The sequence below is a fragment of the Cardiocondyla obscurior genome, linkage group LG08 (genome assembly GCF_019399895.1).
Source record: "Cardiocondyla obscurior isolate alpha-2009 linkage group LG08, Cobs3.1, whole genome shotgun sequence".
NCBI lineage: Eukaryota > Metazoa > Arthropoda > Insecta > Hymenoptera > Formicidae > Cardiocondyla > Cardiocondyla obscurior.
Window position 1 is genome coordinate 2,264,141 of NC_091871.1, and position 14,292 is coordinate 2,278,432.

Consider the following 14,292-nt stretch of genomic DNA (forward strand, 5'->3'; position numbering starts at 1 on the left):
TAATACAATTGAAACCAAAACTTATTTTGATAGAAATAACTTTTTTTCAATTAAAAAGCGTACCACAAATAATTAATGTTTAATATATCATAAAAAGACAGTTGAAAGAATATTTAAAGTCCTTTTATCAAAAATGAAAATATCTGCCTTTAAATCGTTTATTGTATATTATGTCAGTAGAAAATTTCATTTTTATAAATTACATTGATTTTTTACACCTTTTATTCTCGTATTGAAAAAACGTGGTGTGTTCACCAAGGCAGCAGAACATTTTATTGAATTCTAGCTGCGATTGAAAAACACATGCGAATATCTGTCATTTACTCGAATATATACTTTTATTATTTTCACAAATATATATATGTATATATATATATATATTCAATTCTCTTCTTCAGATACATCTTCTTTATCGTCCTGATCGATAAGTTTGCCATTCTGTTCGATGCCTTTACTATTTCGTTCGGAACTTTCACCGCCGCTAAAATCGCCTTCCATTCCTTCGATTTCATCCTCGTCATCGCCAGCAACCTCTGCGTTTTCAAGTTCCGCTCGTTCCATTTGTCGTGCCAATTCCGCTTCATCCGTCGCGGTAACAACTTTTGGCTAATATCACAAAAAAAAAAAAAAAAGGCAAACAGTTTATTACGAGTATGAATAAATAAAATGAATGATTTTATCCATAAAACTTACTGCCATTTGAACATTAAATACACCACCGAGCGACGTTATTTTACTCTGGATGACTTCAATGGCGTCACTTAACGCCTTTAAGCCGTCTTGTTTTTCGGGAGTAGACGTTGTCATAACTTAAAATAATTATATAAAATACAGAATTATGATTACGTGTGTGTGACGAAATTGACCGGAATAATAATATAAAATATACCGTATAATGGAGGAGCAATTAAATTAATTTTTATGGGTAGTTCATCAGTGGAAAGAGCCAAGCCAGCCTTCAATGCAGTCTTTACAGCATCGATCCCTTCGTAGCCGTAACATGCTACTTCCACATCTGCTCTAATTTTAACCGCTTGTGAAGTGAGTTTTCGCTTGATATTGTTTAACAATACTTCTTTTGTGTGCTCATCTAGACCACATTCTGCTAAAATGGAGGGATCCCTAAAAGCGTTCGCTTTCGTAAATGTGTCTCCAGACATAATAAAATATACCTCGCGTTTAAAATTGAATTTTACTTACAATACTGATTGCTTGAAAAAATCATAAGCAGATGCCTTTTGTTTCTTGTATTTTTCCTCAAAGTGCCAGGCTGTCTTCTGATAAAGCTCTTCAAGCTGATCATCGTTGTCATAATGTAAAAGTTCTGCCACATGTCTTAAAATCGAATTAACAGCTTTAGCCTTTGCATATCTTTCTGTACATTTCTCAACATCCTCGGCGGATACACGACGTTTGCTTAGATCAATATAACCTAAAATCAGTAATTTATATCTTTTGTGACAAACGAGTTGATTATATAAACCAACAATAAAAAACCTAGGATTACCTTTTTCCTTATCTACACGAATAACGACAACCGGCTCGGTTTTGCCTACTCGGATAAGTTTGTTAATAGACCTAATACGTCGCCTAGAGAGTTCAGAGAGCAGGATCATGCCTTCAATGTTGTTATATTCTAATAAATGCACGTAAGCGCCCATCTCGGCTATACTACGTACATTCACCATTACCACATCCTCGACCTCCGGATACTTTTCCTTGTAAAATCGACACGACAGCACCATGTTTCACTGAAAACACACGTGATCGTACATACGGTGATATCGAATACGATATCCTCGTAACGTGGGAAATGATAATTAATAAAAAAAATTGGTGTAGTTTAACATCGTAAAAAATACTTTCTCTCAGCCGGGACGTTTACAAAAGAAATGTAAGTGATAGATTAAGTTATAGGTTAGTATCTTAAAAAGCTGATAAAAGGAACAATATTATTCCGATCGTTACCTAAGCAATTATTCCCGCACAAAAGATAAGTCCTCCTTTTATTGATACGAATGGGTTGAATTTAGGATTGTAAAAAGCCACGCGTAACTCGTCGACTTAAATTATCCCTTTTACGAAAAGACGTCGCCCAGCGTGGTTCATTGATCTGTTCTTTCATTTACACTTTTTACACTTGTTTTTTACAGGTGCGTAATTTTCGTTTCTAAAGAACGACGGAAAGACCGCGATAAGGATGAATAATAAAACAAAGTTCTCAATTTCCGAGAAAATTAAAAGTATTCTCTACGAGTCAGAAGTAAAACAAATCGTCTGACTAGACTTGAATTAAAATGTACTATTAATAAATGAGATGTCTCACTTATCGTCGAATACTACTAGCTCAACCTCTAATCGACAACAAGTTTCAACGCACCCTGATAGACTAAAAAGAATCAAAGCAACATGGCGGTCTTACCAGATAAATTTATAAGTACCTTTTTTAATAAAACAATTTAAAAGATCCTGCTACTTTTGTATGAGCTCTAATTCGCCATTCTCGACCGTACATAAAAATTGTGTGTAACCTCAAAGTCGGATTAATTGATTGTTGATCGGCCAGCGTGCATGTGCGATCCAGCACGGCGTTTTCCGGTTGCGAGAGTGGCGGCTCATCTTGTAAACGAGTTTTGTTGGAACTGTCGTCGGCTTGACTTCGTCTGAACGGGCCTTAAAGTTCGTTTACACAGGATATATGTATGATACTGTCGCCAATGACAATCGCTTTCGTGCGCGAGACCCGAGCCCCGAGACATCGTTGATCACGACGATATGTCACGATCAGGTTAGAGGCAGCGGTGGCAGTTGTGACGATGATGATCAACAACTGCGGCAACAGCATGACATCGTCAGTGGCATGCATCGTAACGAGGTGCGCGTAGGCGCTGGTAGGCGCTAGTAGGCGCGAACGGGTATCTCGGGTAGCCGTACACGAAAGCGAGTGGAGCAACCGAAAAGAGCGTCGACACTGTTGCTGGTAACGACGAAGAACATCGGTCCATCGTCCTGAAAAAAAAAAAAAAAAGAAAAAATGCCGTTAGTCGTAAGAAACTGCCCACATTTGGCCAACCGCGGCGATCTCGCCTTCATCGAGGCGGTGATGGTCCGGGAAGAGCGCTTTGCGAAGTGCAGCGACTGCGACACTCCGGGACCGAATCTCTGGCTCTGTCTGTTTCCTGACTGCCGTTGGGTCGGCTGCGCGGAAACGCACCTTGACCACAGCACAATTCACAATCAGAACTTTCCGACGCACTGCGCCCATATGAATCTGTCCACTAACAGAATTTGGTGCTACTCCTGTAAGTGTGAAGCCATTGCCAAACATGTACCATCGCCTCCGTTGTCACCGACGCAAATAGAGTTCAAGACCATGGGCAGTAAGTTTGCTGGGGATGCTCCCGGCAGCATTGAGTCTAAGCTGGACGGTTTGGATCGGCTAATGCTTGACAAGTAAAGTTCACTTATGTATTTTTTAAGCATTTTTACTTTAAAACAAACTAATGTTAAATTTAAATCAGTCAGTTTGTTTATACATTGTGAAACAAGCTTTATTTTAATTAAATACGATATATTTTAATTAATTACGATATATTTTAATTAATTACGATATATTTTAATTAATTACGATATATTTTAATTAATTACGATATATTTTAATTATGAGTTAAATTTAGAGCTATAGTTCTCTAAAAAAAAAAAAAATGTTTTGTTAACAGGTTTTATGGAGATTGGTCGATAAATAGAATTAATTCAGAGAAAGGTAATTCATTCAATGAACGATCTGGGGATTCTCCTGATAGTACAGATTCAGATGAAAGCAAAGATTTCTCTGGAAAGCCGAGAGGTTTAGTAGGCTTACAAAACATCGGCAATACATGTTACATGAATGCAGCATTACAAGCCTTATCCAATGTGTCTCCCTTAACTCAGTTTTTTTTGGATTGCGGCCATATGGTCAGTTATATGTCGAAAGACAGGAAACCTGGGTTGAGTTTAAATTATTTAAATCTTATTCGAGATATGTGGAATAAAAAAACTAGAGGATATGTTGTACCACACGGTATTCTTTCGGGTATCAGAACGGTTCATCCGATGTTTAGAGGATATCACCAACACGACACACAAGAATTTCTTAGGTGTTTCATGGATCAATTACACGAGGAATTAAAAGAGCACATAGAAGATGACAGAGATATTCAGTTACGACTTAAAGGACTAGGAGACCAGTCTTCGGAGGACGAAGATGAGACCGAAATTGACGGCAACGCCTCTAGTCAGTCTGACGCCGAATATGAGACCTGTGACTCGGGCGTAAGCGAGCAGAGTTCCTTGAGTGACGAAGGTGAACGTGGTACAAAGAGACGATACTCTCGTGTCTCGCAGACGGAAAAAGTAAGAAACAAATTTACTAATAGAAGCATGAAGAAGTCAAACGTTGAGCCGACATTGCCATTCGCGCCACCACAACGTTCGCCGCAGAATTCGCCAGCTAAACACCGCACCAAAAAACAGATAAAAACACGTAGCATTATCAGCGATACGTTCGATGGAAAGCTCTTGAGTAGTGTGCAATGCTTGACATGCGATAGGATTTCCACTCGAGTGGAGACTTTTCAAGATTTGTCCTTGCCAATTCCAAGTAGAGATCACATCGACATGCTACATCAAGGATCATTGACACCACAAAAAGCTGGACCATGTTCGGATGTAGTCTATGTGACTAATCAGTCAGGCTGGCTGTCATGGTTCCTCCAATGGATGCGCTCATGGTTCTGGGGACCAGTGGTCAGTTTGCATGACTGCTTATCAGCATTTTTTAGCGCTGACGAGCTCAAAGGTGACAACATGTATAGCTGCGAAAAATGCAATAAATTGCGCAATGGCATTAAGTTTTCTAAAGTTTTGGAATTGCCTGAGATATTGTGCATACATTTGAAAAGATTTCGCCATGAATTAATGTTCAGCTCGAAGATTGCCAATTATGTATCTTTTCCTCTCGAAGGTCTCGATATGAGACCCTACTTGCACAAGGAGTGCGTGTCTAAGGTTACAACTTACAATTTAATATCGGTTATTTGCCACCATGGTACAGCCGGTGGTGGCCATTATACCTGTTACGCGTTGAATCCTATCGCCAACAAGTGGTACGAGTTCGATGACCAATGCGTCACCGAAGTGTCGCCGGAAACGGTAAAACATTGCGAGGCGTATGTGTTGTTTTATAAAAAATGGTCACCGGAGATATTGCAATTGCGTGATAAAACCATGGAGCTAATGGAGATATCATCTCGCGAGGTTTCCGATCTGAACTTCTTTGTGTCTCGACAATGGATCAACCGCTTCAACACGTTTTCCGAACCCGGTCCAATCGATAACTCTGACTTTTTGTGCCCGCACGGAGGAGTGATCCCTGTTAGAGCGCAATTTGTTGATAAAATTAGCATGCCTATACCACAAACAGTTTGGGAATACCTGTACAATGCGTAAGTTTCTGTTTTTTATTATCTGCATATTTATATAATTTTAATTTTAATTTTAATTTTAATTAATTTTTTTTAGATTTGGAGGAGGCCCGGCCTGCACACATCTGTACGAGTGCCCAACTTGTGAAGAAAAGTACGAATCTTTGCAAAAGCGTAGGCAATACGAGATGGAACTATTTCAACGATTGAACACCGACAATCCTACGGCCATTTACGCGTTAGCTATGGCATGGCTAAGACAGTGGCAGAGTTTCGTTCGAGGTAAAGAGACGCAGCCACCAGGACCAATCGATAACAATTCCATCGTTGTAAATAAAAATGGGCAAAATAGTCTTAAAGTTGGTAAGTATTTTATCATCTTAATAAATAATTTTCTTTTAAATCGATAATTGAATTTAAAATTATAATTTTTAATTGAGTTATCAGATTACGAAAAAGTTTTTTTTTTTCTCTCTCACATTTTTTTCTTTCTTTACGTGATTTTTTTGCAGGCTCGGATTATGGTCAAATTCCTGAAGAACTGTGGCAGTTCTTCCTAACTACGTATGGGGGTGGACCAGAGCTAATGCTGCACTCGTGTCAACGGCCGGTGCCCGCTCAGCCTAACGTTTCTATACATTCCGCGTCGAATCCAAATTTGATGGATCCGAATCTTAAGTGCAATCGCATAGAAGCTAAGTCCAACAAACTTTGTACAACCAGGAGCTCGGAAACAATTTCACAACAGGACAGTGCAATCGAGAGCCTAATTTCAAGCAGCGACTCCCATCAGACACAGAGGGATGTGAGCGAGTAAGTAAACGCGTGCGAATTAAAATTTCGCAGCCTCGTTCACTACGACGAACATTTCCATTGATTTTCTTTGAATTTACTTTTTAAGTAATCAAATTATTATACTTTCGAAATTCCACGCTTTCCAAATTTTACGCTCCACTCGAGTGCGACTTGGCATTTCCTTATCGGATATTTACGGACTATTTCTTTACTTTCGGAGATAAAACAATCACTGTCATTTTGTGATTTGATGTAAAGACAATCCGATACTTTTATACCGGTAGCGAGTTTTGTACGAAATTTATAAAATCAAAATTGTGTGTTATATGCTAAATCTAAACGATCGAATCACAAGAAAGAACTACGAGTACATGATTGAATAACTGCGCTTTATCGTAATATGTAACATAATATATCTTGATGGCATTTATATTTTGTCACAACATATTAATCTCGCTTAAACAAACCGAGGACGAGATCCTCGTCTCTTAGTTTGCTATGAAAAAAAAAACTACGAAGCAACATCGTATTCGCAGACGTATAATACGTTTTTCTTTTATTTCCAAATCATCGGTTTGGAAAATAAAATGACATTGATTGTTTTAAGTCTATTGCTTTGACGCTGTAACGTCACGATTGTGCTCGTTCAAAGGCGTGGAATTTTATCGTACATTTTTATCGATGGAAATATTGTATATGATGGGAAACGTAGTTATAGTACAAAAAGAAGTTTTGCTATAGAGGACTACATTATTTAAATACAAATCTTAGTTCATATATTTTTTTCGCCCAAAGTCTAGGCCGTAACATCGTGCGGTTTCGATAGTTCTATCTCGTATTTTCGATGTCTGTATATTTGCCAGCGTGTGCGTGTGTGTCATCATTCCTGCACATTAATATGAAAAATTTCTTTCTTCTTTTTTTTTTTTTTCTTTTTTTTTTCCTTCGAAACTACATCGTTATTTTTTCTTTGCCAGTGATAATTTTTTATTTGGAAAGAAAAATGAAAGATGTAGAAGACTGACAGATTTTTTTCGATTTGATTTTATTTAGATCAGATTTTATTTAAAATTAAAAAAGAATATAATCAGTTAAAACGATTCAGCGATAAGGAGGTCGAACACGATGATACAAAGATCCTCGACGATCCTTTTAAGTTTTGCTCTTGAACGAAAAAAAAAATTGATATTTAATAAATTGATTAATTTAATCCCTGTACACGTGTTTTTCATAATATTCACAAAGTCAGCGCGAATTTCTCGTGGCGTACGATTTGTCAATTTCTTTCGTTTTCAAACACCAAGACTTGAATTTTGACAATGATTTGTTTAAGCGACGAAACTTGCTTCTTAAGGTTCTTATTCTCTACAGCCGCAATTAAATTGTGACATCTAAAAGATAAATCGTTGTAGATTTTTTTTATGCATTCAGACAAATTAGTTTTTCACGTGCCATTAAGCGTAACTGAAATTTTATTTTATCTTTACAATTTTGCCTCTTCTGGTGAAGTTGTGACATAATGTTCAAGTATTTTATCGAACAGGGTGTTGGTAATATGTTTGTATGAAAAGGGGAGAATTATTATTGTTTGTAATATAATATTTGATTTTTTAATTTAGAGTATCGAATATTAGTGTGCGTAAATATGTTAAATTATAATATATATTCTTTATGTATATTTTGTGATAAGTATTTGGAGCCTCATAATTTCTCGTAACAAAATGCTTAAGCAATTAAATAATATCACAGTTATTTAATGACTCGGCTACGTTTTCCATGAAGATCATAAAGCACTACGTTAATTTAAAAGCTTAATAAAAATATTCGGCATTAATATAATGTAAGCTTTCAGCGATTATAAATACTTGGACATTTTGTATTGGATGTGCACACATTATTTCTCTCTTTTCATCTAGTACTTAAGAAGCGTGTTCTATCGCCAATCGTCATAGGCTATTAATTGCGTAGTTTAATTATTTTATACTCGTGAGAAATGAAAAGAATCATGAATTACGGGTAGTCTGTCGTGTAGCTTAGTTGTACATTTCGTGAATTCTATCTTGTTATTCAGAACATTTATCTTTGTTCATTTTAATACCACAATTTCATGTTGTGAGAAAGTTAAAAAAAAGAAAAAAAATCAAAAAAAAAAAGCAACGCAATGTAATGCGAGTTCCGCTCGCAGGAACGCGGTTAAAAAAAATTGTTAAGGCCAATTATCTGTAAACATTATTCAGAGCGAAATGCGTTATGTGAACAATAAATAAGTTGGTTTCTTTATTAAAATATTCGGACTGTTACATTTCTAAGCAGGTATAACGCTTCTCTGTAATCTAAAGTGTCCTAATTAATTTTTTATGACTGAAATTTATTGTTTTACACAACACATCAATTCACTCTGGCTTATTAAAAAAAAAAAGATGTGTATAAAACAAAATAAAAACGTACAAGTTAGAAATTCGCAAACTTACCAAATTAGTTAAATCGCGATTAATTGGGGCAACATTTTGAACCTCGAATCACAATATTACAAAAGATTCCTTCCGTAATAATGCTGCACGATAATTGCAATGTTTCATTCCGTAAATTTAATTAAAAGCACCAAGTTCTTGATGTTTAATCTACTTCTATTTGATACAAGTTTATGTGGTTAATGATAATAATAATAATAATCTGAATAAAGTAATCCAAGCGTTTCTTTCCAAGACGGCATTATCTCTGTCGTTGCGATATCAACCCGGAATCCCGTTGTCTAACATTAGACTCCTGGGGGAGGGAGGGTCGTATTAATTTTTTTCTCTTTATTTTATTTTTATCTGAAAAAGGGAAAGCTGATGCGATTAATTTAGAACCGCGCGCGACTCGCGCGATCATCCGCATTTTCATGACTTAAATAATCGTGGGTGTCATCCCCCCTCGTTTTAGGAAGAGTGCGCGGAAACGATGAGAGGCGCGCGCGAGATGACGCCACGTCTCTCTCTTTCGTGGAGCATCGATCGAATCCTGCGCAATCGGGGGAGGCTGGCCATATTACCCCGCGATCTCCCGATCCCTTAAACGCCGCCGTGTCCCCGCCGCTGGTCGATGTCGCGGATCGACGGGTTCGCCGCGATTTTGGCCTCGCAAGCCGCGGTGTAGATCGAGTCAACATCGTTATCGGCATCATCATTCATCGTCATCATGCGATTCCGCAAAACGGACAGTTAAATAATCTCGCGCGCGCCGTCATTTCTCGACTTCTCTCCACCTTCTAGCTCTCCTCCTTACGTCTCCATGAAGCCTCGCTTTCGACCGGGGTCGCGGCCGTTTTTAGTTTAGTCGTTTTCACGTTACGCGAGGCTCGATCGTCAGGAAGATCAGGAAACGAGGACCACCCGGAGGAACATCCGGAGCGGGCGTCGAATTCGCCTATTTGGTAAGCATGAATGTACCATCGGTGACGTTAATAAAAACTAATCTGAGACATTAACAATTCTGGGATCTATGCACAATCGAGAGACTACTCTACAAATACATGCCCTTTATACGTCTCTATCTACCTTATCTTTGTTACTAATTTATACACATTTTTCTCACCACTTGCATATTCTCTCTATTTGCAACACATCTGCAAGACACGGACTTAAATTTGGATAGCCGAAATAATGCTCGACACTCCATTTACATCGCTGGAAAATACGCTATTCTTCACTACCTTCTGCAGTCATTGTATCCGGTTTACGTGTTCAGGACTAACGTCTATAAGGAATTAAAACATATCGCCGTAGAAGCAACAGATAAGAAGAAATGGCGAATTTCCGTGGATTTTACATACCTTCCTTCGAGGCAACGGTGAACGTCGCTTGGGAGACCTTGAAGGCCGTATGGCCGGAGAACAGCCCGTGCATGGAACTGATTCGCAGCGGTGGCACCGGCGGCATGGGTCAGGGTCATCCTCAAGGCCGGCCCGCTCAGGGCCAGTTTAAGTCCTTCGACGAGGGCCAGGACAACACCGAGATGATGACCATGAACGGGGATCAAGCGTATCGAGATCAAAACAACGTAGGAATCGCCGAGGATTCCTTTAGCTATCAGAGAAGCGGGTAAGCTGTTTTCGAATTAATGTTCGAATTAATTCCTTCTGAAACAAATTTAATTGATTAATCGATGATTTTAGAGATAAAGTTAGAACCGGAAGCGTGAGCAGTGGCGAGTTCAGCGAGTACGACGAGGGTGGTGGAGAGTTCGGCGGGCAGGGAGTCAAGATCAACGAATGGCAAGCCGCTTGGAACGTTACAAATGCAATTCAGGTACCGCAGGAATTAATACGGCTAAGTTGCTGGCAGTCTTAAGTGTCGTTATTTCAATGTAGTACTTTGTTCGAAGGCTGAAACTTATAAAAATTATTTCATTGTAATATTTAATTATGAATGTCGCGACACAAGGAAATTATTACACTCGCTTTCTCGAATGTCCCAGGGAATGTTTATCGTCTCTCTGCCGTTCGCTGTTCTACGTGGCGGTTATTGGGCGATCGCTGCGATGGTTGGTATCGCACATATCTGCTGTTACACCGGCAAGATTCTAGTCGAGTGCCTGTACGAGTTGGACACGGTGACGGGTCAACGTGTACGCGTACGAGACTCGTACGTGGCCATCGCCAAGGAGTGCTTCGGGCCGAGGTGGGGCGCCCGCGCCGTCAACCTCGCCCAGATCATCGAACTGCTGATGACCTGCATTCTGTATGTGGTCGTATGCGGTGACTTGATGATCGGTACTTTTCCCGAGGGCGCAATTGACACTCGGAGCTGGATGATGCTAGTCGGCATATTCCTGCTACCGCTCGGCTTTCTCAAGTCCTTACATCACGTCTCCGTATTGAGTTTCTGGTGCACGATGTCTCACCTCTTCATCAACGCGATCATCATCGGTTACTGTATCCTGGAGATTGGTGACTGGGGCTGGTCGAAGGTGAAGTGGACGATCGACATAAAAAACTTCCCGATCTCGCTCGGCGTAATTGTCTTCAGCTATACGTCGCAGATTTTTTTGCCGACCCTCGAGGGTAATCTGATTGATCGCTCCAAGTTCGACTGGATGCTGAACTGGAGCCACATCGCCGCGGCCGCGTTTAAGTCGCTTTTCGGCTGGATTTGCTTCCTGACTTTTCAAAACGATACGCAGCAGGTAATCACGAATAACCTGCATTCCGCTGGCTTTAAAGGCCTGGTGAACCTATGCCTGGTCGTCAAAGCGGTGCTGTCGTACCCATTGCCATATTACGCGGCTTGTGAACTTCTCGAGCGCGCCTTCTTTCGCGGTCGACCGAAGACGCTTTTCCCTACCATCTGGACGGTGGATCGCGAGCTCAAAGTCTGGGGTCTGGCCTGGAAAGTTGGCGTGATCGTGTTTACCATTTTGATGGCTGTCTTCATACCACACTTCAGCATACTGATGGGTTTCATCGGCTCTTTTACTGGCACCATGCTTTCATTTATCTGGCCTTGCTATTTCCATCTGAAATTGAAGAGAAACTCAATGGAGTGGAGCGCTGTCGCCTACGATTGCTTCGTCATCTTCCTCGGTGTTCTCTTCGGCGTAATAGGGGTCTACGACTCCGGCTCTGCGTTGATCGATGCCTTCGAGATCGGCCTACCCTTCTGAGCGATCTCAAGCCAATTATCATGCCGTTTTGTTCTTCTCTTGCACCAAAATGGTATTGCGCTCTTGGACCGCCGAAATATTTGACTCTCGATTTTAACACGTTGCTCGGTATTCATGCAATAATTGCTAATGCATACGGAAGACAAGTTAAATTTAAAACAAGAAAAGAAATAACATGAAAAAGGTAGAAATTTTTCTCACTAATATTTCGATGATCAATAAAGCTTTTTCTATATATAGTGTACTGATATCAAATTGGAAAAATATTTAAGTCGTTGCAAAATTTTTTTTAATAAAATAGTAATTTATAAACTTTTATAAAATTATTTATTAAAATTGTTTAAATTTGAAACATGTTAGAGAATCGAGAATTAAATATTTTATGTGTTCGAGACCGATTAATTAGCGTGAGAATTTTATATTGTATGTAATGTTATTTCCTTTAATCATATATCTGTTTAACGTCTATTATTTTAACGAACCGTGTGATTATACGTTTTTAAAACAATATTTAATTAAGTGTAAAAGCGTCTGTCCACTCGCGTAAAAATCGTGCAATCTATATGCTTTTACAATAGCACGTTTCAAATCGTTTCGACCATGGATTGCGAATTTATAATTCAATCGTCAGTCTTCCAATCTCCGATTTACGTTTGTACATCGGGGAACTTTTAGATAATAAAAACAAGAGATCAAACGTGCATTAAACGTGACAATAAAACAGGAAATAACGACGTCTTCCACGATGCAGTAGCAAACAGAGCGCAACCTAACTAGTAGTTGACTACTGTTACAATTTTATTGGATTTTATAATTGTATCGCTGCGGAGTTATATACCCGTGTATAATTTTTATGCGACGCGTCGGATTGTGAAGCGCGACGACGGGACGTACGGATGATTTTGTCATGCTATGTTAGTGATAGTCGTTAGCTGGTGACGAATCTGCCAAATAACTTTTGGGATAGCCCGCCGTGCGGTCCCGTCGCCGTATAAACGGGACACAAAACGATGCGCAAACAGTTATGTACAACCAAGTACAATTAGGTGTATAATCCAACGTCTTCCAAGATCGTATAGATCTTTAGTTTAAGGAGTATAGACAATGTAGTCGTTCCGTGAAACTGCAGAATGCTGAAGTGGCTCGAGAAGCTACTTTAAACAAGATACAATTCTATAAATGTTAATTTATAAAATTTTCCGATTCTTTAATTTCTGTTTTTAACGAACGCTTGATTTTCCGCAAATTTTTTTTAGGTTTTTAATTCATTTCACGATCTTTTAAATATATAATCTGCCCTTTAAAAATAAGTTTTTTAAAAAATTCCTTCGAGATTTATAGATCCCTTAATTTTATTTCTCTCTCACAGTCATACGAGCATTCTGCGGTCATGGAAAATTCGCAGACTAACTTAAAAACGCGTTAATCATGAAACGAGTCTTCCTATAATGTCTTCCAGAATGATAATATTGATAAAAAATAATATCAATATCGCTATATGATAATGATGTATTACTATTTATTAAGAAAAGGTCTTTGTCGAATGATATTAAGCGTTGAGAGTTGTAGATCTTAAGAGTTAAATCGTAAGCTACGATCGTGCATAATTGATGTTTCATATCAATGAATATATCAATGACACATAATGTAAGTAAAGTCATGCTTCACGAAATCAAATTAGATCGTTAACGAGGAATCATCTCCTTTGTATCAACAATAATTATCAAAAGTGATTGAATGGGAATTGTGCTGGTATATTCTCTTCGTGATTATCGAACGACGATAGGTCGACAATAATTCGTTCTATGAAAATTAATTTTTCTTTTTGATATGTCGCAAAACGAATCTCCCTAAATATTTTTCCAGATTTTTTTCTTATTAGCCTGACGAACAATTAAAATGCTGCAACGTAAAGTCGACTGTAAAAATCCAAAGAAATAGTTGTTACAATTAAACTAATCACGATGAGATTCTTTGAGAACTGATGTTTTAATGTGAACAAAAGCAAGTAAGTATAGGCTTCTAAAGCGCTTTTACAAAAATATTCATATTTGGCAGTGTTTCAAGAAGAGCAAACCTCATCGGTGTTGTGTAGGCAGAATATACCTATTAACGTTATAAAATGATGTAAAGTGGCCTCCGTTATGAAAAATATGAAAATACATTATCCGTACGAGAAGTGATAATATATTAACGAAATTTTACAAGCGTATACTTCACTCACACTTCACCCGGTAATTAATTTTTGTTTGTTTGTTATTTCTTTAAAAGAATTACACTTGCAAGATTCGTCTTCAACACGGAATTCAAATCCGTTTCAAATTTTTCTTATTTATTCAAGTGCATATATTTCTGTAGGAAAGAAAATAAAGGATAAATCGAGCGGATA

At 38.4% G+C, this 14,292-nt stretch overlaps 3 protein-coding genes across 7 annotated transcripts; 2 read left to right on the forward strand and 1 right to left on the reverse strand.

Moving 5' to 3' along the window:
- Positions 1-144: 144 nt before the first annotated feature.
- Positions 145-2,579, reverse strand: Eif2alpha (eukaryotic translation initiation factor 2 subunit alpha). 2 transcript variants are annotated; one of them, XM_070660186.1, is made up of 6 exons: positions 2,442-2,579; positions 1,508-1,751; positions 1,201-1,432; positions 890-1,122; positions 694-809; positions 145-606 (listed from the first exon to the last, which is right to left on the reverse strand). In XM_070660186.1, the coding sequence occupies exons 2-6, from the start codon at positions 1,743-1,745 to the stop codon at positions 382-384; spliced, it is 1,044 nt and encodes a 347-aa protein (XP_070516287.1). In that variant the 5' UTR covers positions 1,746-1,751; positions 2,442-2,579; the 3' UTR covers positions 145-381. The 2 variants fall into 2 exon arrangements, with proteins under 2 accessions (XP_070516287.1, XP_070516286.1); XM_070660185.1 differs by lacking the exon at positions 2,442-2,579 and adding an exon at positions 1,969-2,315.
- Positions 2,580-2,581: 2 nt separating this feature from the next.
- Usp20-33 (Ubiquitin specific protease 20/33) lies at positions 2,582-8,965 on the forward strand. The gene is made up of 4 exons (XM_070660175.1): positions 2,582-3,453; positions 3,720-5,486; positions 5,563-5,828; positions 5,978-8,965. Exons 1-4 carry the CDS (start codon positions 3,035-3,037, stop codon positions 6,280-6,282), a joined length of 2,757 nt encoding a protein of 918 aa, XP_070516276.1. The 5' UTR covers positions 2,582-3,034; the 3' UTR covers positions 6,283-8,965.
- Positions 8,966-9,074: 109 nt separating this feature from the next.
- Vgat (vesicular GABA transporter) lies at positions 9,075-14,290 on the forward strand. 4 transcript variants are annotated; one of them, XM_070660659.1, is made up of 4 exons: positions 9,075-9,675; positions 9,875-10,342; positions 10,417-10,549; positions 10,719-14,290. In XM_070660659.1, the coding sequence occupies exons 2-4, from the start codon at positions 10,047-10,049 to the stop codon at positions 11,901-11,903; spliced, it is 1,614 nt and encodes a 537-aa protein (XP_070516760.1). In that variant the 5' UTR covers positions 9,075-9,675; positions 9,875-10,046; the 3' UTR covers positions 11,904-14,290. The 4 variants fall into 4 exon arrangements, with proteins under 4 accessions (XP_070516760.1, XP_070516761.1, XP_070516762.1 ...); XM_070660660.1 differs by having other exon boundaries at positions 9,990-10,342; XM_070660661.1 differs by having other exon boundaries at positions 10,028-10,342.
- Positions 14,291-14,292: the final 2 nt, after the last annotated feature.